The sequence below is a fragment of the Talpa occidentalis genome, unplaced genomic scaffold, assembly GCF_014898055.3.
Source record: "Talpa occidentalis isolate TD23 unplaced genomic scaffold, MPIMG_talOcc4v2.1 talOcc4.12, whole genome shotgun sequence".
In the NCBI taxonomy this organism is placed as follows: Eukaryota; Metazoa; Chordata; class Mammalia; order Eulipotyphla; family Talpidae; genus Talpa; species Talpa occidentalis.
This window is the reverse complement of record NW_023601212.1, coordinates 41,284,738-41,309,474: the sequence shown is the minus strand read 5'-3', so window position 1 is coordinate 41,309,474 and position 24,737 is coordinate 41,284,738. Positions and strand designations below refer to the sequence as shown.

General features: G+C 47.6%; 1 protein-coding gene and 1 long non-coding RNA gene across 5 annotated transcripts; one reads left to right on the top strand and one right to left on the bottom strand.

Annotated features, from left to right (window-relative positions):
- Nucleotides 1-800: 800 nt before the first annotated feature.
- On the bottom strand, nucleotides 801-14,254 carry YJU2B (YJU2 splicing factor homolog B). 4 transcript variants are annotated; one of them, XM_037505965.2, is made up of 12 exons: nucleotides 14,203-14,254; nucleotides 13,360-13,463; nucleotides 12,021-12,121; nucleotides 11,721-11,765; nucleotides 10,053-10,106; nucleotides 8,769-8,851; nucleotides 6,971-7,026; nucleotides 5,713-5,773; nucleotides 4,732-4,874; nucleotides 4,471-4,643; nucleotides 1,637-1,775; nucleotides 801-1,520 (listed from the first exon to the last, which is right to left on the bottom strand). In XM_037505965.2, the coding sequence occupies exons 4-12, from the start codon at nucleotides 11,721-11,723 to the stop codon at nucleotides 1,063-1,065; spliced, it is 1,170 nt and encodes a 389-aa protein (XP_037361862.1). In that variant the 5' UTR covers nucleotides 11,724-11,765; nucleotides 12,021-12,121; nucleotides 13,360-13,463; nucleotides 14,203-14,254; the 3' UTR covers nucleotides 801-1,062. The 4 variants fall into 4 exon arrangements, with proteins under 4 accessions (XP_037361862.1, XP_037361864.1, XP_037361863.1 ...); XM_037505967.2 differs by having other exon boundaries at nucleotides 12,021-12,107; XM_037505966.2 differs by lacking the exon at nucleotides 14,203-14,254 and adding an exon at nucleotides 13,552-14,183.
- Nucleotides 14,255-14,377: 123 nt separating this feature from the next.
- On the top strand, nucleotides 14,378-16,744 carry LOC119240004 (uncharacterized). Its single transcript, XR_005124060.2, has 3 exons — nucleotides 14,378-14,415; nucleotides 15,654-15,720; nucleotides 16,084-16,744. It is a non-coding gene; the product is annotated as an uncharacterized LOC119240004 (long non-coding RNA).
- The last annotated feature ends 7,993 nt before the right edge of the window (nucleotides 16,745-24,737 follow it).

The following is a 24,737-nucleotide window of genomic DNA, read 5'->3' as shown; positions in this document are numbered from 1 at the left end:
TCTTCTCAAGGTTTAGGAGCTGGGTAATGGGGTGGATGAGTGTTCCTGTGGATGCTGGGCAGTTTCGGGGTCATTTTTCTGCTCAGTTTACCAGCTGTCTTCAAAACAAGCAACATGGGGGCCTCCCCGGTGGCGCAGCGGTTGAGCGCTGGGTTGCGAAGCTGCCCGCGGCCTCTGCGGCGCCAGTTCGATCCCCGGCCGCTCCCCGGCCACCGGAGGAGGGTCCCACATGGCGCGCAGACCTCTCCTGCCGCCCGCTGCTCCCCTCAGCAGTGTACTTTGGTCCTTCTGCCTGCTCTGCTCCCCGCTCTGGCTCTGGTGAATTCTCTCACCCTCCCACACTTCTGACTGTGCATGTATACCCAGTGCATGTATAAACAAAACAAACAAACAAACAAATAAATAAATAAAAAAAAAAATAAAAGCATGCCTCCTCTATAAAAAAAAAAAAAAAAAAAAACAAAACAAGCAACATGGTAGGTGGGGCCCTTTCTCATGGCTCTTCAAAGACATCCCCATGGGCTGGGGATGAATAGCCCACACTTAATATGAGATGCCCCAGCTACATGCTCCTGGGCACCCCAGGTGGCCACCCACTGCCCAGTCCCCTTTCCATCCTCCACACACTCAGTCTGGGAAGCCTTCTCTAGAAAGCCTGCCCTGATTGCAGGCCAACTGGAGGCACTACTTTGAAACTCTCAGCACACTGGGTAGGGATTGCAGCTATGGCCCACACAACATTTGCTGATTAGAAGCTTCCCAAGCTTGGTTGGATGGCGGGTGGGGTTGTAGCCCCTGGACCCATCTAGTAACCCAAGGCAGGGGCAAAGAAACTTTAATGTTGGATGCTGCCCCACCTCCCCCGCCTCCCCTGCAAAGGCACAAACACCCTCTCTATGACCAAATAAATAAAATTCCATTAATGTGGGAAGGTGAGGTGGGGTGGGAGCACAGATCTGAGCCCTCTGATGACCAGTGGGTGAGTGGGTGAACTGGGCTATAGTCTGCGAGGGCCCCCTGGGTGTGTAATGGCCTCTGGAGCAGGTCCAGTCTTCAGATTGCTCACTCACTTTCTGAGTCAGAGTAGTCGGCCACAAGGGAGGAGCTGAGGCTGCAGGAGTGCAACATGTCCTGGGAGGAGCCTGGTGGGGACCCAGGTCTGTCCTGACAACTCCCCTCCAACACACAGTTCTTAGGGGTCTTAGTTATCTCTTGAGAGCAGTCTTGTGGGGATGCAGGCCTGTCCTGGATGGTCTCCTCTGGCTGATCTCCAGACTTGGGGCCCTCAGCCATGTGCTGGGGGCTTTCTGAGATATCCCGGGACCGCCGCCGTACTATGCCCAGATCGCCCACGGTGATAGGGTTGCCAGTGGGTGTGGATTTGCGGGTCTGGGCCAGCTTCTTTAGGATAGTGCCAGTTTTGCTGCTGCCACTGCTGCTGGGACTGGGACCTCCGGTGGAAGGGAACCAGGAGCGGCTGATGATCTCTGTCCGCTTGAGTTTCTGCTTATCCTCGTAGGCTGAAGAGGGAGGGAAGAATGGGGCATTTGAGAGAAGGGTGCAGAGCCACCCTCTGGTCTGGGGACTCATGGCTGGGGACCACCCCACCCCCGTTGCATGCCGACCCCCCACGCACAGTCCAGGGTGTGGAACTTGAGTAGTGCGGCCAGCCGGCGGTCGTCCTCCGTCTCAGGTACCAGTGGGATGGCCAGGCTTGCCTTTGCCTGTAATGCCTGGTCTCTCTCCTCCTCCTCCAGCATGGCCTTTTTCTTTTCCTGTGTGTGGGGAAAGAGGGAAGGGATGATGGGTATCAAAACACGGCCACTTAATGCCCCATGACCCAGGGAGCGCTGCTCCAACTCTCAGGGCCTCAGTTTCCCCTTCTGTCAGCTTATGCAAGGAAAGGCCCTCACAGAGTGCCTGGGACAAAGATGACCCTTAGCAAGCAGAGACATGATTCTTATTAACACATGTGCCCGGTGGGCTTCATTCATTCACTCCACAATGTTCACAGAATGTCCATCTGTCCTATGCTAGGCCTTCTAGACAGGGGACATAGTAGTGAGCAAACAAAAGTCCTTGCCCTTGTGGCACTGACATTCTAGTGGGTAAGAGATACCAAGAGGCAAGAGAAAAAGAATAATGGGAAGGAGGTGGGGAATAGGCAGGGGAGTCAATTTTAAATTGGCTCACAGGAGATGGGTGGGTGAGGGGTGGTCTCCCTAAGAAGGCTCCATTTGAGAAAAGATGTTTGTGGGACCCATGTGGTGTGTGGAGGAAAAATGTTCCCAGGTGGAACACTTGTTCCAACGTGTGTTCCACAGGGCAGTTAAGGACTGGTGGGTGCTCCTTGGAATCAGCCTGTGCAAAGGCCCTCTAGCAGCAGTATGCTTGGAGTGGTTGGGGAACACAGGGAAGTGTGGATGGAGCAGAAGGAGCAATGGGAAGAGGGGCAGGGGTGGGAAGGGGAAGAGGGCAGAACATTTAGGTCTGGTGGACCACAGGAGGACCTTGACTTCTACCTTAAATAAGTGGGAGCCATGGAGGGTTCTGAGATATCGGACTCAGGTGCTTGCCAGCGCCCTAGTGGCTGTGTGGGAAAGACTGTGCATATGGGAGGGTGGTGGGAGTTGGGGGACCATGTTGGTCCAGGCAGATGATGGGGGTCATGAAAGTAGCCAGAACCTGACAGAAATGGGGGAAGAGGAGCGGTGATTATTACAAGATGAGTCAAGGCCAACTCCAGGCTTTGGGCCCCTACTGCCTATGAGGTAGCTGCCTGTTACTGATGTAGGGGGTGCATGTTAGAGACTGGTGAGAGCTCCATGGAATGATATATTTGAGGGTCCTTATAACCCCATGTGAAGATGCTCAGAGGCCATAGATATGTCTCAGGGAACAGGCTTGGTTGGAGGCCTATATTTTCAGTAACAAATAAGCAGCAGGAAAACTAGCACTTTCCTTCGGAATAATAATGGCCACAGAATGATCAGAAAAGGAGCCAGGAAGAAGCTGGAGCAGTAGGATGGGGAGAACTTTGTCCCTTCTCCCAAGATACCCCTGCCTGGGCTCTATTTGCAGCATCATGAGCTGCTCAGAATGAGGAAAGAGGGAGAGGCTGTGCATCCTAAAGTTCTTTCTAGAGCCTGCTGGGTGCCCACAAGGGTGAAAACCTCCTTTATATTATGCAGTTGACCCTTGAACAACATGGGCTTCAACCAAGCTGGGATGTGGGTTGGTTGACTCCTTGGATGCTGAACATGTGGATACAGAGGCTAACTATAGGACATGCACATCTGTGGATTCTGGTGACCAAATCTGTGGGGATCTTGAAGACAATCCCCCCTGAATACCAAGGGATCACTGTAGTGTCAAAAGTTATATGTAGATTTCTGACTGTACGTGGGGGTCAGTGGCTCAGTGCCCCTAACCAAGGACCAGTTGTACTTATGTAAAGTGGGAGCCCAACTCCCTGTGACATGGGTCCACCCCGTTTTTTTTTTTAAAGATGTATTTATTTAAACAAGAACTGGGTACAGGTCAGAGGTGCAGGAGGGTGAGAGAATTCACCAGAGACAGAGCAGGGAGCAGAACAGGCAGAGGGACCAAAGACACTGCTGAGGGCAGCAGTGGGCAGGGCAGCAGAGGTCTGCTGCGCATGTGCCATGTGGGTTTCTCCCTGGCTGGCTGGGAATTGAACCTGCGCTGCAGAGGCTGTGGACAGCTTCACAGCATGTTGCTCAACCTGCTGTGCCACTGGGGAGGTCCCCAAGTATTTTTTTTTAATTTAATTTTTATATATTTTTTACATCATTTTTCATTTTTGCACAATGTATGCATTTTCATCTTGGTTATATTCCCTACCAAGTATTTTTGGTATAACTTCTGTAGCCATCGTGGTGGCTGCCATCGACACCCCAGGATGCCCTGTGTCTTTGTGACTCCTGTCCAGGTGTCTTGACTATACTGAAATATGCATTATTAGAGTTTGCTAGAAGTGACTTTCCCTTTTTTTTTATTATTATAGTCAGGGATGACTGTGGAAATTCTTTGGGGCGGGTTGATGATCTAGGGATTTTATTTCAGGACAGTGTGTTAGGAGCTGGCTTGGAGGTCAGTGATCTACTGGGCCATGGCCTGCTACCCAGAGCAGAGTCAGCCCTCACCTGCACCCCAGACTGAGGCTTTCCTTCCATTTAAAGATCTGCTGAAAGTCTTCCCAGGGGAAGGGGCTGTGTGCTTAACAGCATCATTATGCTAGCTGCCTCCCATTGGCACAAAGAGGTACAGATGTGGTCCCCACATGGCAGATGGGAAAACTGAGGCTCATAGTGCAAAACAACCCTCTTATAGTCAGGATGTGTGGGACAAGGGCTGGACCTGGGTCTTCAGCCAATATGTGTTCTCCAAGCTCCAATGTGGGACACTTGCCTGCCTGTGGTTTGGACCCTGGGGCGGAGTCCTACTCACCCGGAACCTCTTCCGCAGCATGCTATTGAGGGCAAAATCATCTTTCCAGGCACTCTGGGCCTCCTGGATGTGGCTCAGGGTGGGGAGGGCCTTCTTGAGTGTGCTCCGGTCAGCCTCACCATGCTCCAGGCGGAACATGGCATCTGTCTCCAGTTTCTGCTTCTTCTCATGCTCTACGGTGGGCGGGGCAGATCATGACTGGTCTGGTCCCAGACCAAGGCTGGGGTGAGGCCTGGGGCCTGGGCCACCCATCAAACTCACCTGTTGTGAGCACCTGCTCATTGTCCTCCATGTCCCAGCGTTCCTCTTTGCGCTGGGCTCCACTCACAATCACGTAGTCACAGTTGGCAGGGTCTGTCTGCATCTCAATGTAGTTGACACAGAGGTGGCATTTCATCCGGAATCTGGAGGGGTAGAGGGTGGTGGGCAGGGATCAGGATACTGCAGCTGTGTCCCAGGACACCCCCTGTGATACCTGCCTGTGTCCTTCTATCAAGAACATCACTCAATATGTGTTAACTAAGCACTTACTACTCGCAGGGCTGCATATCTGGGGGTCCAGCTTGGGGCAAGATAGACATGGTCCTATCACCTCAGAACTCATCTTCTGTTAGGAGTGTGCTTATTCACTCACTCATTTGTTCATTCATTTAACAAACCCCGTTGAGCTCACTGTAGCTGCCAGGGTCACAGCAAAGCAAGTCAACTTGTTCTTGAGAGGCTTACATTCCAGTGGGGCCCGTGTCCATATGTGGCAGCAGGCCACAAATAACCACAGTGCCTGGCTAGCGCCACTTTAGAAAAGGCCTCTCTTAGAAGCAAAGTTAAGAGAAACCCAAGGTGAGAAAAGGATCCTTGCAGATATCTGGGGAAGAGTCAGTATTCCAGATGCAGGGTGGAAGTGGAAGCATCCCTGGGGGTTGTGAGGGACAGTCAATCTGTGTGGCTAGAGCACAGTGAGTGAGGGGGAGAGTGGGAAAAGGTAAAATGAGAGCACGTGGGGTCTTGTGGGCCCTGGGGAGGACTAGGCTCTTACTCTGAGGAAGGTGGTAGTCATGGAGGGTTCTAGCCAGAGGGCATGCCTTGACTGATAGATCAGTGTGGCTTCTAAGAGAGGCTGCAGGGAATGGCCATTAGGAATAGGGCATGAGCTACCTTCCTACTCAGGTTCCTCTGCAGCCCCTCACCACATGGTCACCCCATGTGTCCCTCTGAGATGCTTGCCAGGCTGCCCCGCCCTACCTGTAGATCGGGGTCGTGTAGTAATTGCCAACCTTCTTCTTTTCTGCATTGTAACGGACACCTAGGAAGAGAGGGAAGAGCAGAGGCTGGCACTTAGGCTCTTTTCTGGTGGGGGAGTAGAGGGTGGTCCTCTGGTCCTCTGCAAAGAGACACTTTAGGACATTGGAATTCAAGGGGGAAAAAGAGCCCTGTCCAATCTGTGAGTCAGATGCACAAACCACGAAGAAGGGTTGGCAGAAGCCCAAGGGCCTTGTTTTGAATCATGGCTCAGCATCTCATCTATTCAATAGGGGTGACAATAACACCTACTTCACGGGGCTGTTGGGAGAAAGGAGCTAATCATACACATGGGTCCCTTACAATAGGGCCTAGTACTCAGCAAGTGTTCATGAAAGGTTTGGCTTTGATTATTTTTCTAGAGCATGTCTCAGATTCTGTTTTGTATTGTCAGATGTTATATATTCTTGACTCTGTATGACCTTGCTTTTTGGGTAAAAAAAGTTTAAACTAGAAAGACAGAGCTTGGTTGGTGGGTGGTGTAGTCTGCTTGTGTTTTCTTTCCCTGGGTGGCTGCTTCTATTAATGCCCCTGAGGATGACCCATGAGTGATGTCCCCTGAGAACCTGGTGGCCTTTGGGACAGATGCCCTTTGCTAGGTCTAATCAGGGGGATGTGTTGAGGGCTTACTCATCCTCAGCAGTGAGATGGCCTGGCCCCTCCTTCTGTGAATGGAGGATCCCTGTATTACAGAGGAGGAGACAGAAGCCAGTGGGGTTGAGTCACCTGCCTGCCGTGTCATGGCTACTGAGTTGTTGAGTGGACCCATATCTGCCTGCCCATCTGCGCACCAATGGCAAGGTCAGGGTTTTGAAGGCTAAAGGTAAAGCAAGAGCAGTAGCACTTTGAGTTTATGAAGCCTCCCACACATCATGTGCTATACACCAAGCAATTTACATGACATACAGGTGGGCACTGATAACTCCTGAGTTTTATAGGCAGGTAAACTGAGGCACAAAACGGTTCAGTCTTGTGCCCAGGGTTATCCACCTAAGAGGTGGCAGAAACAGGACCTCTTACTGGCCTAATCTGCACTGAGAAGCACACAGTCCACTGGTCACTTGAGCTCCTGTTTCCTCCTTATTCCTGACTGGGAGCCCTCCCAACCCTGTGGAGAAGGTTTATCATGGTGCCCAGCAGCTATTAAGGGGATCGCCATCTGAGTGGGGATGAAAAGGGGTAAGGGAAGGTAGAAGCTCACCCATTCCGATGTGGTTCTTGCAGCCGTCACACCAGATGTTATATGGCATCTCGAATCTACACAACAGAAAACAGTTTACTGTCATGCCCCCTTATTTGCAGATTTGCTTTCTTAGTTTCAGTTTCTTGAGGTCAACTGTGGTCTGAAATATTCCATGCAGTAAGAAATTTTGAGACAGAGCACGTAACTTTTACTACAGTATAATGTTACAATTGTTGTATTTTGTTGGTACTATTGTTAATCTCTTACTATGCCAAATTTACAGATTAAATGTAACCACAGGCATGTATGTGCAGGGAAAAATATAGTCACGTGTAGCTTACTAAAGGGACATGCTGTGAGAAATGCATTGTTAGGTGATTTAGTCTTTGTGTGAGCAAATGTCATATAGTGTAATGACACACACCTAGGCCAGGGGATATGGCCGACTGGCACCACTGTTTTGGGCACTGGGACCTCACATCAAGTGACAAAGGACTATGTAGGGTTTGGGATTATCCTTGGTTTTAGGCATCCTCTGGGGGTCTAAGATGATTACCCCTCAAAATAAGGGGGGAATACTGTATTTGTGCCTTTCCACTTGGGCGCTCCATGGGTCTCTATATCCTAGACTCTGGCTGCCATCACACTGCAAAAGGCAAGCATGAGTGGAAGGTAAAGGATGGTGGCGGTTCTCCAGCCAGGTCAGTCCTATTTTGCTGCTCTCCAGCTGGCTGGCCTGGTCTGGGTGACAGTCCCAGTTGCCTTCTATGTTTCATCACTATCAGCTAAACAAACTTTGGAGTAGAAGTAGAAGCAGATTGTGGGATGTCAGATCCAAGTCAAGTTGCTGTACTCTCATGTGGTTTCTTTTCCATAGTTCTGTGACCTGTCCTTCTGATTTGCCATTGATAGTAATGATAATTTTTAAAAACAAAAACCTTTTGTTTCTTTTTAAAAACAAAATACCTTATAATGAGACACATTAAAGATGCTGTAGGATGAGATAAGGGCTCAGCAAACAGTGGAGGGGGGTGGTGTACGTGGTCTGAGGCGGGTGAGCCTGTTTGGCTCCAGAGCGTGGAGGTGTGTTGGGAGTTTTGAGGAGTCCTTCAGCCTTGTCCCCTAAGGTCACTCATGTTTTGACTCCTTTTCCACAGACATTCCAACTCTGTCATTAGATTTAATGCTTAGGCCCAGAGTACACCCTGACTGAGGTCAGATTCCATGGGGTAAAGAAAGCAGCAGCAGTGGGCTCACAGCTGGCTCACCACTGCTGCCAGGGATGACACAAGAGGCGCATCCCTTGGGAAGGGCCACTGTCTGGCTTTGTTGCGGTGGTGGCTGTGATCCTTAATCCTCCCCAATCTGTGCACTTTGCAGTGGAGTTTGCAGCGTTTTCTGCTGAGAGGTGGTGTGTACTGCCTGGCATCCCGAACAGCTTTAGGCACTGATGAGCCAGAAAGAACAAGTGCCAGTTTCAGGGTTTCATTCTCAGGAGTTCTTGTACACGTCTGCTCACTCTCTTTGGAAGTGTTATGTGAACAATCCTGAGCTAGCCTGATGGAGGAGGAGAGGCGCGCGGTGGAGCCCAGCTGCACCAGCTGAGAATGTCCAAACACAGGGCTGCCCAGGCCAGCAGAAGCACCCAGAAATAGTACATGGATGTCGTTTAGCTATAAGGCAATGGCTGACTGATGCTGCTTTTCAGGATTAAGATCCTGTAGCACTGGACAGAATTGGGGTGCTGAATTCTCCTGGTGATTGACACCAGGTAGCACAAAGGGCAGGAGTCCTAGGATGAGGGCTGGGACCTTACCTGATGATGAGGATGCCCTGGGACAGCTTTCGAGCTCGCTCCCGAAGTGGGTGGCTGTTGTGGTATCGGTTGAGAGAGCCATGCTGTATTGAAAGGGTGAGGGAGCAGGTTAGTGCTGCAGAGCTTGGGGAGCACCTGCTTGCTCACAGGCTGAGGGAGGCCTCTCATGTCCTGCGGGGGGTGTTAACAACAAAGGCCTTGGTGGAGCAAGAGGGGCTGGAATCAGGAATAAGAGCTATGAGGTTTCACCTTCTGCCCTCCCGAGCTTTGCTTTCCCCTTCCTGCCACTGGGGACAGTGATCATGATTACTCTCCAGGTGCTGTGGAGAGGGCCAGGGAGATGACAACACTGGCAAATGCTCACCGGGCACTTTATGAGCACCACTTCCTCTTCAGCCCTTGCTGATTCTGTGTGGTCAGGTCATTTTACTGCCCCCTTTTGTCTTGTGGGAAACTGTGGCCTAGAGAGTCTGAGTCATGTGTCTGGGACCATGAGGCCAGGATGTGCTGATTTGCTCACGAGACCCTTATGGAGCACCTATGTATGGGGACAAGGCCATGGACGAGACATGAATGTTCCCACTCTCATGCATTGGATATTCTAGAGGGAGAGATGGACAATACCTCCTCAGGGAGAACCTATCAGGGTGTTTTAAGGGCCACGAAAGAGAAATAAAGCACTATGCAGAGGAATGTTCACTAGGTAGACTTCACCAGGTAGAATGCTGTGTGAGGAGAGACTTAAGGAAGGGAAGGGGGCCTGTGGCCAAAAGGAGGAAAGGCTTCTGAGCAGAGGGAACAACTGAGGGAGACTTGTCCTCTGACCTTTTATCCTGAACTTATTTTCCTGGGTTTCTCCCCTGAATCTTCACCCCTAAACCTTCTCTCTTGGGACTTATCTCCTGAAATTTGTCCTCTGAGCCTTGTCCCCTGAACCGACTCTCCAGACCCTTTTCGCCTGAGCTTTCTTATATGACGAGATCAACAGGACTGGAGCTGGGAAATTGAGGGGGTCCGATCAGAGCCCATGTGCTAAATATTCTGAGCTCTGTTAGGAAGATACCAAGCTGGGCATAAAGCAAGTGGTCACAATGGGAGCCACAGTTTCCACTGGGGGTGAACACGGTCCTGCAACTCATGCAACAAGCACAAAGCGATGAGCGCTTGGGGTGACACAGGCTCCTGCAGCCAAGGCTCTGACTCCAGGTGGGGATGAGATGCTATGTGGGTCCTGCCTCGGGGTCACATTGCTATTGTGAATGAGATGGGAGTCTGCACCCTTACCTTTTCCGGGTTGAAGTCCGGAGGGTAGTATTTATTCACGCCTTTCCTTTCCCCCTGAAAAGTGGAAGAGACATGTGATTCAGACAGGGTCCCAAGGGAGACCTACTTGGCCTCTCGGGGAGCACTGGGGAACATTGCAGAGGACGGTCCTGGGCTCCATGTCTGATCCAGGACTAGCGATTTGGGAGAAAAATCCACTGTCCCCTTGGGAAACTCTGTGAGGCTCAGACACTCCTAGGCAATAGCTTTCACAGGTGAAAGCTATTTTTTAGCATCGCAACTGCCCAAATACAGGTGATACATATGTGATATAGCTGAAGCATAGGTCTCAAGAAAGAACACTTTAACACAGGCTGCTGCGAGTGTCTCTTTTTAAATGCTGGTGGCCATCTGCTTAGTTAACTTAGTGACCCACTGGAACAGAGGGCTGCAAACTTGGCTGCACTTTATTTTTTTTTTTTTTTATTTTTTATTTTTTTTTTTTAAGAGAGGCATGTATTTTTATTTATTTATTTATGTATTCATTTGTTTGTTTTGTACATGCATTGGGTACAGTCAGAAGCGCGGGAGGGTGAGAGAATTCACCAGAGCCAGAGCGGGGAGCAGAGCAGGCAGAAGGATCGAAGTACACTGCTGAGGGGAGCAGCGGGCGGCAGGAGAGGTCTGCGCGCCATGTGGGACCCTCCTCCAGTGGCCGGGGAGCAGCCGGGGATCGAACTGGCGCCGCAAAGTCCGCAGGCAGCTTCGCAACCCAGCGCTCAACCGCTGCGCCACCGGGGAGGCCCCACTTGGCTGCACTTTATAACCACCTTGGGAGTTTCTCAAATACTGAAGCCTGGGCCCCACCTCCTGAAAGGAGGATCTGCCCTGATGTGTGGCACCTGGACACTGGAATTTTAAAAAACAACCCAAAAAACACAGGTTTAAACAGATCTTTGTACATACAGGTTCACAGCAGGGTTAGTAACAATAACCAAGGGGTGGAGACCCAAATGGCTATCAAGTTATGAATGGATAAATAAAATGTGATCCATCTACACGCGGAATGTTATTCAGCTGTGAAAAGGAACTAAACCCTGATACATGTTATAACATAGATGACCCTTGATAACATTATGTTAAGTGAAAGAAGCCAGGTACATTAAGTGAAAGAAGTCATGATTCCCTTTACATGAAATATCCAGAATAGGTAAATCCACGGAGATAGGAAGTAGGTTGGTGGTTGCCAGGGGGTTAGGGGAAGTGTGTGGGGAGTGACTGCTTATGGACTTTCCTTTTGGGTGGAATGTTTTGGAACTAGACAATGGCGGTGGTTGCACACCATTGTGAATGTGCTAAATGATGCACTTTAAAATGCTTCATTTTATGTATGTGAATTTCACCTCCTTAAAAAAAAATAGAAAAAAACCCCTCTAAATCATATATAATGTTGTGGACCAATGTTACCTCAAAAAAAAAAAAAAAAAGTAAACTAAAAGAAAATGAAAAAAAAAAGCTCTCTGGGTGATTTTAGTGCCCAGCAAAGTTTGAGAACCACTGCACTGAAAGTTCATGACTGAGCTGGAAAACGTTATGGGGAGGGGACTTCAGAGGAAGGATGTCCTGCTTATGGGAAGCCCCATAAAGACCAGAAGAAAAACCCAGTGAGCCCAAAGTCAGTCCACTCACCATCTTGGGAGCTGTCTAGCAATCCTCGCGCTTGACACGACTAATCTGAAAAGAAAAGACACCAATTGTGGGGTTCTGAACCACTTCCCAGCCCCTCCCTCCTGGAGTCTGGCAGAGAGGCCATAGTTTCCCTGTGAAGATGCTATGGACTATGTGGTGAGGTTCAGATGAGTCTCCCCAGGGTAGGAGGCACCTAATGAGCAGTATTTGTTTGTTTTGAAAGTGTGACCTGTCCACTCTTTATCCAGCACACTTCCTACCTGCCACTTTTTACTTTTCACAGCTTCCATCATCACTCACCTGGTCCAGTGCTGTTGCCTGCTTCCTGGTCTTCTGCTCTGCACTTGACCCTGGGGTCTGTTCTCGACGCAAGGGCCAGATAGATCTCTTAAAATAGAAATCTGAATAGAAATCAAAACCTTCCAATTGATTGCCACTGCTTTGAGAATCGAGTCAAATTCCTCCCCAGGGCTGTGGGGCCCCTGTCTCCCTCTCCAAGTTCACCTCTGATCCCTCTCCTTCTGCTTCATTGTGTTCCATTCATGTTCTTCCACCAGCTGTCTGTTCTGTGTTGCAGGTCTCAATTCAAACATCACCTCTCTCTAAGGTCTCATCTGACCACTTAGTTGGGCACTCCTTGATTGGTCCCCATCACATCATCTTGTTTCTATTTATTGTCTAGTGTGTCTGCTCCTCCGAGTCACACCATGCTGTTATCTCTACCACCTAGGGTAGTGCCTGGCCCCACCATACATGATTTATGAACCACACATAACTAACTGATTGAGAATTGATCCAGAAGAATCATTATTAAAAAAAAAAATCATTATGGATGACAGAGGGAAGGGCTCCTTAAACTGGGTGGCAGGAAGATCCCCTTCCCCTGCATGTTTGAGGGAAAGACTTTTAGTTCATATAGAAAGAAGCTCTACTTTACTCTAAAGAGAGACACAATAAGGAACTGAAGCATATTCTAGAATGGGCAAATTTTCTCCATCAAGGGACAGTTAGTAAATATTTCTGGCTTTTTTGGCTAGTGTCTCTGTCCCAGAATCCACTCACTCTGCTGTCAAAATTAGGAAGCAATCAGACACAATATGTAAATAAATGGTGTGGCTGCATTCCAATAAAACTTTATTTACTGACATGAAAATAGAATCCCACATGATTATCACCTGTCACAAAATATTACTCTCCTTTTTATGTTTTTCCCCAACAGTTTAAGAATTTAAACCCATTATTAGCTGGCAGACTGGACAAAATGAGGCATTGGGCTGCGTTTGACTTGTGGGTGCCATTTGCTGGCTCCCTGAGTTAAAACCAGGAAGTTTGACCTCTAGAGGTTTCTGCCAACTTATTGTGTGCCAGGCACTGAGCTGAGTCTGACATCACTGCCTCAACTACTCTGTGTTATTACTATTCTCTCCAGATGTGAATGAGGACATGGGAGCTTAAGTTAATTGCTCAGGTTCACTAGCTGATGTGGAGGTCAGCAGGGGTGCAAATTCTTGTCCATTATGGCCCTGAACTTCTTTCTAACTCAGGTCCTCCATATTTGAAGCATGTGCCTGAACTAGACTTCCCTAAGGTAACTTCCAACCGAAAAATGCTTTCTCAAACAAGATAGCTAAGTGCTTACCCAGGATTTGGGAACACGGTTCCTGGCTTGAATCCCAGTTCCACTTGCTACTAGCTGGGTGGCCTAGACACTGTCTGAGCTTCTCTGAACTTGTATTTCTTCACCTGTAAACAAGGGATGAGGATAACAGGACTGACTTTCTGGGGTTGCTGTGAATGAAGTAACACAGTAGAAAGTGCTTGCACAAAGTACCTGGTTTGTAAGAGTTTGGAGGTCTTACTATGGTTTAACCCCATCAGTGAATGTCACAGGTGGGGCTACAGGGAGGCTGTATAATCTTCGGTTCTTGTTATGAGTGATTACAAAAATGCATTTGTCCAGGACAAACGGCTGGGACACTGATCCTGTTTCTTAGTTGCATGACTTTGGGCAAATTTCTTACTTTCTCTAAGCCTCTCCTCACCTGTAAAACGGGGCTTATAAAAGGGTCGACTAGACAAGCTCACTGTCAAGATTCAGTGAGTTCAAGTTCTTGAAACAGTACCTAATGATGAATTAAAACGCTGGTAGTTTTAATTATTTCTCGCATCCACCGTTTTACAAGCGTTCTTTTACAAAACCTTTACCATGACCCAGCGAGGTGGGTGCTTACTGGTCCCGTTTTCCAGATGAGGTAAACCCAGAAGTCCTTTAGCCATAAAATGGGCCAGGGCTGGGGCTGCTGCCGGGGCCTGGAAATTTGGGTCGGAGGTCATGACTGGGACCCGAACACGCCCTGGACTCGCGTCCGTAGAGTCCTGCGTTCCCCAGCGTGCCCATTCGGGTCAGCAGTTCGAGGCCAGGTGAGGCAGCGGCCAGACCCCTGGGCCAACTCGGCCTGCCCACCCCTCCGCCCGCACTTACCTGCCCTCCTCCTGACGTCATGCCGGCCTGTGCCCGGAAGTGGAGCTGGACGCGCAAGGGGGCGTGGCGCACTCCCCGCGTGACAGGGGACGCCGGCGCGAGGCGGGGCGAGGCGGCAACACCACGCTGATTGGCTGAATGCCGAGCCCATGGCCCTGCCCACTCTGCCTGGACCATTTCGAGGCCCGCCTTTCTAAGCCCTGCGGAACGAGGGTGCGTAAGCCGCTGCTGGCGGGCTCGCTCATACTGTCCCCCTGCGTTTGAATGGCTAGTGAACTAAGGGTAGTTTTACGTTTTTAAGTGAGTGGGGGGAAATCTAAAGAATAACATTTTACGACTTGTGAAAACAATACCAAGTTCCAGCTTTGGTGCCCATAAGTAAATTTTTATTGGGATACAGCTACACGTGTTCCTTTACTGGTCTGTTGCTGCCTTCCCACGGCAAGAGCAGAATAGTTGAATGGTTGCAAAAGTCTAAAAACTTGTTATCTGGCATTTTACAGAAGTGGGCCAACTCTTGCCTTAGAACCTTCAGATCAGTATGAATGTGCCTTCTGCACAGGGGAGTGACTTTGAATTAACTTTTATGGCCTGTGTTGCCTGAATTTGTTCATTTTGTTCATTCAACATCTGTTTATTAGATGTCCAGTATATGCCAGGCCACTGGGGATTCAGAGAGCAAAGGGCACACCCTTTTCCCATAGATGAGGCAGACACGTCAACACGAAATATCAAGGGCGGTGTGAGAAATGTTGACACTACTATCATCACTACTCCTGTGTGTTGTTCAAGGCCGGGCCCTGTCACACGGGGAGTGCACCATGTCCCCTTACAAGTTAATTTTCACCTAATTATAGTGCTGAGAGCTAGGTGTCAATCACATGTTCACTACTCACTTAACTACACACTTATCTCAGGGAATGCTGCTCCTAGGATATACTATCAGTCCCATTTTATAGATGAGATAGGTTTAGAGAGGTTCAGTAACTGACCCAAGGTCACAAAGTTAGTGAGGAGTGGATGATTTGACTTCCACCTGCTGTGCCCTTAACCTCTGAGTTATACTAATTTAGGTTGTATGTGTTAAATGTAAGGGCTGGGGGAACACAGAGGGCTCTTTAATGAAGTGGGCTGTTTGGGGGTGAGCAGGAATGAGAGTCAGAGCGGTACCTGCAAGGGGTGACTCCTGAAATGGATGAGGAGGAGCGAGGCAGAAGTGGGGACAGAGCAGAGACACGCTCACACATCCTCAGGAACTAGATGGAGTAGATTCGAACCCAGTAATCTTGCTTACTACCTCTGTATTTTGCTTGAATACTTATCTTGAAGGAAGACATAATGACTGAAAAGCGACAAATGCCACTTTGCGAGCAATATTTTGGGGAAAGGGGAGGGGAAAAGCTTCAGCTTTCAAATACATGTAGACCCTCACTCTTACTACTCACATACAGGGCAGATGCTGGAATCCAGGCATGAGTCTGAGATCTGAAGAGGCTTCAATAAGGATACCAAGTGCAGGTCAGTTCCTGTGGGGCCAATGGAACTACTTTGGGAGCAGAGGGATATTGGGGAACCTGGGCAGAGTGGCAGGATGGAACTTGGATTCTAGCTGTGGATCTGCACACACCACTATTAATTTGGGACCCTAACCAAGTCACCTCACCTTTGTTTGCTCATTTGTAAAGTTGGCTATCTTTTCTCTGAGCAATAAATGCCTACAAGTGATTCTGTAAAACAGTCTGAATAAGAAAAGAGGGATAGGAGGGCATTCTGGCATCAAACTTGGCTTTTGGGGACAAGGGAAGAATGACAGAGGGAGAGATGGGTTCTAAGTGTCGGAAGGTTCTATACATAAAACAGAAATCCACTTTCTTGCTACAGGTATCCACTGGCCCTATTCCTGTCTTGGAGCACCATGGAGGTTGGGAACCCTTTCACAAGTCAGCCCTCAGCTTACTCCCACGTCACATCTTAATCCTTTCAATCACCAACCAGAGAAAACCGGCGCAGTAGGTTAGACATCTCATGTTTGATCTCTGCAATCTGAACTGTTTGGGGTGCCTTCCCAGCCCATTACCTCTTCCTTTGTGTGAGATCATCCAACCTCCAGAGGGCGCTGCAGCACCTGTACTTAGCTATTCTTTCTCACCCTTCTGTGACCACAGCTTACTGGGTCAGGGGAGTAGATTCAACCCCATCAGGCCATTGGCTTTGCTCCTGGGAATTTAGAATGGGATCCAGACATGCACAGAGATGTTGCCTGACCTGAGCACATGGAAATAAATATGCAGGGAAAAGCAGAGATAAGCAACCATGTGGGGGAGGGAGGGTAAAAAGAGGGGAAAGGAGAGAGACAGAAAGACAGAGAGACAGAGAGGAGAGTGAGAGAGATAACTAAAGAAAATATAGGGAGAAGAGAAAGCAATGGAGAGGGAAGAGAGAGATAGGGAGAAAGATAATATGGAGGAATAGAAACAGAAAAAGAGAGAAATAAGTTTTTTTTAAATCTCTGGAGACCTTTCAGTCCTTTGGTCCCTGAAATACCCTTGTATCCCTATAATAAATTCTCTTTTGACTAAGTTAGTTTGAACAAGTTTCTCTCTCTTGCAACCAAAGAGCCTTAACTATTTGAGTGCTTGAGACATGGAGTTGGTATGTGGAATTTACAAACTCCAGGTCATTCACCTCATTTTCTTTTCTTTTTTTTTTTTAAGATTTATTTATTTATTTCTACAAGCACTGGGTACAGTCACAAGCGCGGGAGGGTGAGAGAATTCACCAGAGCCAGAGCAGGGAACAAAACAGGCAGACTGATGAAGTGCACTGCTGAGGGGAGCAGCGGGAGTGGCAGGAGAGGTCTGTCGCGCCATGTGGGACCCTTGCCAGTGGCCAGGGATCGAACCGGCGCTGCAGAGGCTGTGGGCAGCTTCGCAACCCAGCACCACCAGGGGAGGCCCTCACCTCATTTTCTTCAAGAACTGACACCAAGAATGGAGGCCTCAAATAATTCACTCTCTAGGTACAACTGCAGAGTATGAAATAGCTATGGAACTGTAAAAATGAAGTCCAAACCCTGGTCTGCAAATTAATCATCTTTAGCAAGTGAGCTCCAAGACTGTGGTGGAAAATGAGGATTTGAAATTCAGGGTCTACAAAACCAGGACACCGGATCTTTGTGAGTCCTGGGGTCTCTCAACAGACAGTTGTACCTATAGGTTATTTAACACATTTCCCAGGATTATCAGAGTACACTATTTAGCGGTGGATAGGGCCCAATACAGAGAGAAAAGGAAAACTAGAAAAGGAAGCTTGACATGTTTTGAAATCAACTGCAGGCAAATCAGAAAGCTGAATTACAGATGGATACATTTGCTTTTATAAGAGTTTGACATGATGAGGACAATATTTGGGTTTCTCAGATATGCAATGGATTCTAGAAAATCCTCTTCCTGGTGCAAGCCCACAGGTAGAGAGAGCAGACCAGGGCAGAGCACCAGGGTGGTTGATTCTCCAGACCCTTCTTGGGCTAATTCTTCATCTCCCAGGCACTGAGTGCAGGGGCACCCGGAAAGCCTTACTGTCCTCACTGGTATCTTGCAGCTCCAGAGGAGGGAGGAGAAGAGGACCCGCACAACTAGAGAGTTATGTGCCACACTTGCTTTTTTTTTTTAAGATTTATTTATTTATTTATACAAGAACCAGGGTACAGGCCAGATCTGCGGGAGGGTGAGAGGATTCACCAGAGACAGAGCGGGGAAAAGAACAGGCAGACTGACTAAATACACTGCTGAGGGGAGCAGCGGGCATGACAGGAGAGGTCTGTCGTGCCATGTGGGACCCTCGCCGGCCAGCCGGGATCGAACCGGTGCTGCAGAAGCAGCACACAGCTCCACAGCACTGAGCTCAACCGCCTACGCCACCAGGGGAGGCCCCCTTTTTTTTTTTTTAAAGATTGATTTATTTATGCATACAAGAACTGGAGTACAGGCCAGAGGTGTAGGGGGTGAGAGTGTTCACCAGAGACAGAGTGAGGAGCAGAACAGGCAGACTGCCTGAAATACACTGCTGAGGAGAGCAGCAGGTGAGGCAGGAGAGGTCTGCTGTGCCATGTGGGTCAGCTCCCTAGGTGGCTGGGGATCATAGTGCTGAGACTTAACCCCTGCACCACCAGGGAGGCCCCAGTGTGCCACACTTTCCCTTGCTGCCTGCTACACCTGGCTTATCCTGCAAATAAAGTCTCTTGGTGAAACAAAATCTTGAAAAGGAACCTCTTCAGAAACATGTTTCAGGTGTGGCAAGAGGAGGGAGGTGATGCAAAGGGCTTTGAGTTCGTGCAGGATAGCAAGAGCTATCTTTGATCTGTGTGTCTAAGGAGGAAGAAGATAGGGCTGAATTAAATGTGGATGGCAGCCTCCCTTCCCAATGGTGGAAGGGCACCTTGAAGCCATGACACCCCATCATGCTCTGTGGCAACCATAAAAGGAAGAGAGAACAGAGGAAGTCCTTAGCAGGAAGAGTGAAACACCATCTGTGGGTGACCTCCAAACAACAAAAACAACAATATGCTAAATCCCGGCACTGCTTTCATTTTATGGTGTTGAAGGAGTTTTAAAGGGGAACCTGTGCCTTTATGGGTTTAGGGAAATTATTCTTCAGAGCAGTGGGTTTCTGTTCTTGGCTCTGCTGGTTGCTATTTTAGTTGACTTAGTGTGCAATGGGAACATTTTAACAATCTCTTGGCGCCTGCTGTTCTTGAAATTTGAATAGAAAGCAAGGAGCCAGAGATGGAAAGACTAATAGCATTTCTGGTTTTCTAAAAGCCTTTGAAGTAACAACTCAAAAGCATTTTTGCTCATGGTTGGTAGAGGAGGCCAGGAATGCTTGCTGCCAACAAGATTGTTCTCTTGGTGGCTCGGCATCCGTCACGGCTCTCTGATGGTGCTTTGACAGCAGAATGGGAAGGACACTGGCACGGCCAGCACAAGTCTCCTACAATGAGTCACAGTCAGGTAGGCCAGAATTTGAGCTACTATGCGCTTTGGTCTTGGCTTGAAGCCGTAAAGGCTGAAGCTGGGTAGGAAAACTGTAAAGGGCCCTGTAGTAAATATTTTATACAACGGCCAGATGGCCCTGTAGCCACTCCCCAGCTCTGGTGTTGAATGAAAGCAGTCAGACAATATGTAAATGAACAGGTGTGGCTGTGTGCTATTAAAACTCTATTTCCATAACCAGGCATTCAGCAGGATGGTTTGCTGAGTCTAAGGGATTGAAAAGATCAAATCTTTATCTTCAGAGCATCCATTCTGACTCCTTCCAATAAAAGCAGATGCAAAATGGGATGCAGGGAGATTCTGTGTTTGAACTTTGGTTGATACAAATTTTTTTTAAAAGAATTATTTACTTATGCATACAAGAACTGGGGTACAGGCCAGAGGTGCGGGGGTGAGAGGATTCTCCAGAGACAGAGTGGGGGGCAGAACAGGTGGATCTACTGAAATACACTGCTGAAGGGAGCAATGGAAGAGACAGGAGAGGTCTGCTGTGCCATGTGGGTTAGTTCCCTGGTTGGGGATGGAACTCAGGCCACAGTGGCTGCCATGAAAGCACTGAGAATTTAACCCCTGCGTGACCAGGGAGACCCCTGACACAAAGTTTTTAGCTTCAAATCCAGATGTTTGAATGTAGGCTGTCACTTTCTAGTTTTGTGACTTGGGGCAAGTTTTTAACTGCTGTTGGCCTCGGTTTCATCATCCAAAGATAGAGATAGTGATCCTAAAAATGTCAGAGCTGCAGGGGAGGTTTTGTGGGATAATACTGGGAAGGTGCTTAGTACAACAACTTGTACTTAGTTTAGATTCTACAAATGTTGGTTTAGAAGTCTTTGGTTTAGAAAATAGGCTTTCCCCTTCCCACTGGATAAATTAATTGATGTCTTTCAAAGTTAAATAAGAATAATACTTTTAACTTTCGGCATTGAGGACACTAAGGTTGAGTCACTACATCAATACATGATAGTACACAGTAAGAGAAATGGCACCAAAGAATAGAATTGTGTGCAGGATATCACCTTTCAGACTATGATTACAGGCCTCCTTGGTGGCCTAGGGAACAAGTTTTCATTGCAACGACCTGAGTTCCATCCCCGGCTAGGAAGCTAACCCACACGTGGTGCAGCAGACCTCTCCTGTCTCACCCACTGCTCTCCTCAGCAGTGTATTTCAGTCAATCCACCTGTTTGTTCCCCAGTCTGTCTCTGGTGAATCCTTTCACCTGCACCTCTGGCCTATACCCCAGCTCTTGTATGCATAAATAAATAAAATAAATCTTTTTAAAAAAGTCTATGATTAGGACTAATTATAATCTTAAAGAAAATGTTTGGGAGTTAGGCTTGACGTAACTGTTATATCCAGACAACTGAAATATGAAGGAAATGAAGCAGAACCCTCTAATTTGTCACCCTCTGGGCCAAGTACAGACTTTTATCACAGATGGTTTTCAATGTTAAAAAGAAAATGGCATCTCCTCCAATGGAGGAATGGACCAAAAAGATGCACATACACACCAGGCAATATTACAGAGCCATAAGAAAGGAGAAAATGCTGTTATTTCCAACAAAATGGAGGGAATTTGAAAAATTTACATGCAGCACAACAAAGAAGGATAAAAACAAATATTGGACATACATATAATGGACCATTCTACAATGCAAAACACCTTCAAAAACTATTGGACATCAACAAATACCCCTTGGGCTCTGAGGTTCAGAGAACGGGGAGAGGGAAAAGGACAAGGGGCAAGAGGGGTGGCAGTGGGAAAGAATTTTAGTCACCATTTTTTCATTTCATTTTCTAATGTTTATTCTAACATCTCCAAACCCAGAGACATTTATATTACCACTGTAGTGATCATTCATAAAAAGTTGAGATGAGTGTATCAAAAAAAAAAAAAAAAAAAGGAGAGGGCCTTCCCGGTGGCACAGCGGTTGAGTGCTGGGTTGCAAAGCTGCCTGCAGCCTCTGCAGCGCCGGTTCAATTCCCTGGCCGCCGGCGGGAGGGTCCCACATGGCGCACAGACCTCTCCTGCCACCCGCTGCTCCCCTCAGTAGTGTGTTTCGTCAGTCTGCCTGTTCTGCTCTCCGCTCTGGCTCTGGTGAATTCTCTCACCCTCCTGTGCTTCTGACTGTACCCAGTGCTTGTAGAAATAAATAAATAAATCTTTAAAAAAAAATAGGAGAGAACTATTCTAAGATTGTTTTACGAAGTCAACATTGCCCTAATACCAAAAGGGGTGAAGGTATTTATTTATTTATTTTTATTTTATTTTTTCTTAAGATTTATTTATTTATACAAGAATGGGGGTACAGGCCAAATGTGCGGGATGGTGAGAGGATTCACCAGAGACAGAGCGGGAAACAGAACAGGCAGACTGACTGGAATACACTGCTGAGGGGAGCAGTGGGCGAGGCAGGAGAGGTCTGCCATGCCACGTGGGTATCTCCCTGGCTGGCCAGGATCGAACCTGCACTTCAGAGGCTGCGGACAGCTCCACAGCTCTACGCTCAACTGCCTGTGCCACCAGGGAGGCCCATGGGGTGAAGGTCTTGATAGCATAATGTTTATCACCAACAAAATCCTACCAAACTAAATCCAACAATCATTAACAGGATTATACACTATGAGAAGTGGGATTTATTGCAGGGTTGTAAGGATGATTTAACATCTGCAAATCAATGTAATATAGCATTTAAAACAACCCCAACTGGGCCTCCATGGTGGCACAGCGGTTGAGCGCTGGATTGCGAAGCTGCCCGCAGCCTCTGCAGCGCCGGTTTGATCCCCGGCTGCTCCCCGGCCACTGGAGGAGGGTCCCACATGGCGCGCAGACCTCTCCTGCCGCCCGCTGCTCCCCTCAGCAGTGTACTTCGGTCCTTCTGCCTGCTCTGCTCCCTGCTCTGGCTCTGGTGAATTCTCTCACCCTCCCGCGCCTCTGACTGTGCCCAGTGCTTGTATAAATAAATAAATAAATAAATAAATATTTTAAAAAAAGTGTTAAAAACAAACAAACAAACAACCCAACAGACAACAGATCCAAAAAGAGGTGCCTGTGCTAAATCCACCAATACTAATACCTAACCTGCTGCAGTTTCAACCTCCCCTAGGGATGTAATCTTAACTGGTCAGCATGGAATTTTCTGGTCAGGATCAATGAGGTCATCTTTTTCATTCTCCAAAAGAAGATGAAATAATCAGTCACAAGATCTTTTTCCATTCTCCATAGGTAGGTTACCTAAACTTGACACAATTCCCTCTTCCCTTGTCTTGCCCTCTTTTTGCCTATAATGATGTTTCATTTTGTATAGCTTTTCTGAACCCCTTTCTGTTTACTACATTGGATGCTGTGCTATTCAGCAATCATTTAGATCTTTAAAATTTACTTGATTGGCTTTTTGTTATTTATTTATTTGTTATTTTTCTCTTTATTTAATTTCTACATCATTGTTCATTTATAAACAATATATTTGCTCCCCCTTTTCAGGTGTAGTCCCCATAGAATTTCCTTCACCAATGCACCCATGCCCTAGCACAACAGTCTCCTGTGCTCCTCCCTCCCTCCCTTTGATCCCTCTCCCTCCTCCTCCCCTGTAGGATGTCTCTGATTTATAATTGTCTGTTTTTGTTTTGTTGTGTTTTGTATTGTTATTATTATTATTTTTTTTTAAAGCTTATTCTCAGGACATGATTCAGATTATTTTATTTTATTTTTATTTATTTATTTATGCAAGCACTGGATACAGTCAGAAGTGTGGGAGGGTGAGAGAATTCACCAGAGCCAGAGCGGGGAGCAGAACAGGCAGAAGGACCAAAGTACACTGCTGAGGGGAGCAGCGGGCGTGGCAGGAGATATCTGTTGCACCATGTGGGACCTTCGCTGGCGGCCGGGGATCGAACCAGCGCTGCAGAGGCTACGGGCAGCTTCGCAACCCAGTGCTCAATTGCTGCGCCACTGGGGAGGTCCTGTTATTATTTTTTTACAATAATGTTTTATTTGGTTCACCTATATTCCTCCTGTAAGTAAAACCATCCGATATTTTTTCTTTTTCCTTCTGACTTACTTCACTGAGCATAATTCCTTCTAGCTCAATCCACATTGCTGTGAATGGCATGAGTTTATCTTTTTTTTTAAAAAAGATTTATTTATTTATGCATACAAGAACTGGGGTACAGGCCAGAGGGGTGTGTGTGTGCGGGTGAAAGGATTCACCAGAGACAGAGTGGGGAACAGAACAGGCAGATTGACTGAAATACACTGCTGAGCGGAGCAGTGGGTGAGTCAGGAGAGGTCTGCTGTACCATGTGGGTCAGCTTCCTGGCTAGGGATTGAACTCATGCTGCAGTGGCTGTGGATTGCTTCATAGGTTGCATCTTAACCCCTTGAATAGCCAAAGCTGTACTGATGAAAACAAAGGTGAAAGAAGGTATCTCATTTCCAAACTTCAAACTATACTACAAAGCCATAATAATTAAAACAGTATGGTATTAGAACAAAAACAGACACACAGACCAATGGAAGCAAATAGAGAGCCCAGAAATAAAGCCACACTTACATGGACAACTAATCTTTGACAAAGGGGCTTTTTGTTATTTAGCATCATTTAGGAGCATGCTATACAAAACAAGGGAGTCCTGCTGACAGCTTTTAAGAGGAAGGCCCTCCCTTTGTTGCTTCTGAGGATTATAATAAAAAATGAAAGAGCTAAAAAAAAAAAAAAACCATTAAGACCTTGGATCTTTTGGGAGCAGAAAAGTTCAGCACAAAATTTGCTTGTCAAGTTCCATTTCCAAATGACATTTCTTCATTGTATCAACCTGTACTGCCTCACCTGTGTTTAGGTCATGTTTCCAAACAGCAAGCTTCTGGGGTAAGGCCATGATGAAACATAGTGGGGCTGGAGGGTATGAGGAATCAGAACTTTGACCCCCTCCATCCCATGAGTCCCATGTAATAGATTCCTTCTTCTGCCACCAAGAACAGAGTGAATGTGCCCCCAAGGAAGGGGCTGCTCACACAGAGCTGACCCAGATGGTGGGGGTGGGCTGTGGCAGTTGCTTTGTTTGATGAGAGAACTGGTGAGGGTAATTGACAGAAGAAGGCAGGCAATGAAGGGAAGGAGGCAAGAGAGAGAAATGTTGCCTACTATACCAACCAATATAGTAAGTGGGTTCTTGAAAACTTTGATTTTAAGCAAAGCCATGTATAACAAAACCATTTTCACCATAGGTTCATTGCAACAAATAAGAGTTAAGTTCTTATAGCACATTTTTGGTCACAAAAACATCACCAAAACACTTCTAATATTAAATAATCATTTTTATTCATCCATTCATCCATTCATTTTCCAACCCACTGATTCCAGTTCAGGCTTGCAGGGAGCTGGAGCCTCTCCTGACAGGTAAAGGTGCAAGGCAGTAAACAACCCTGAGGACAGGATGCCCTTACACGGCAGGGGCCACTTACAGCCCACATCTATACTCACT

Bases quoted from the DNA above. Each gene is read 5' to 3' on its own strand.
- YJU2B (XM_037505965.2), bottom strand. The intron at 5,774-6,970 runs GTGAGCTTCTAC...CTCTCTTCCTAG, and splicing joins CAAGAACCACATCGGAATGG to GTGTCCGTTACAATGCAGAA. The intron at 1,776-4,470 runs GTGAGTAGGACT...CCCCACACACAG, and splicing joins TGCTGCGGAAGAGGTTCCGG to GAAAAGAAAAAGGCCATGCT.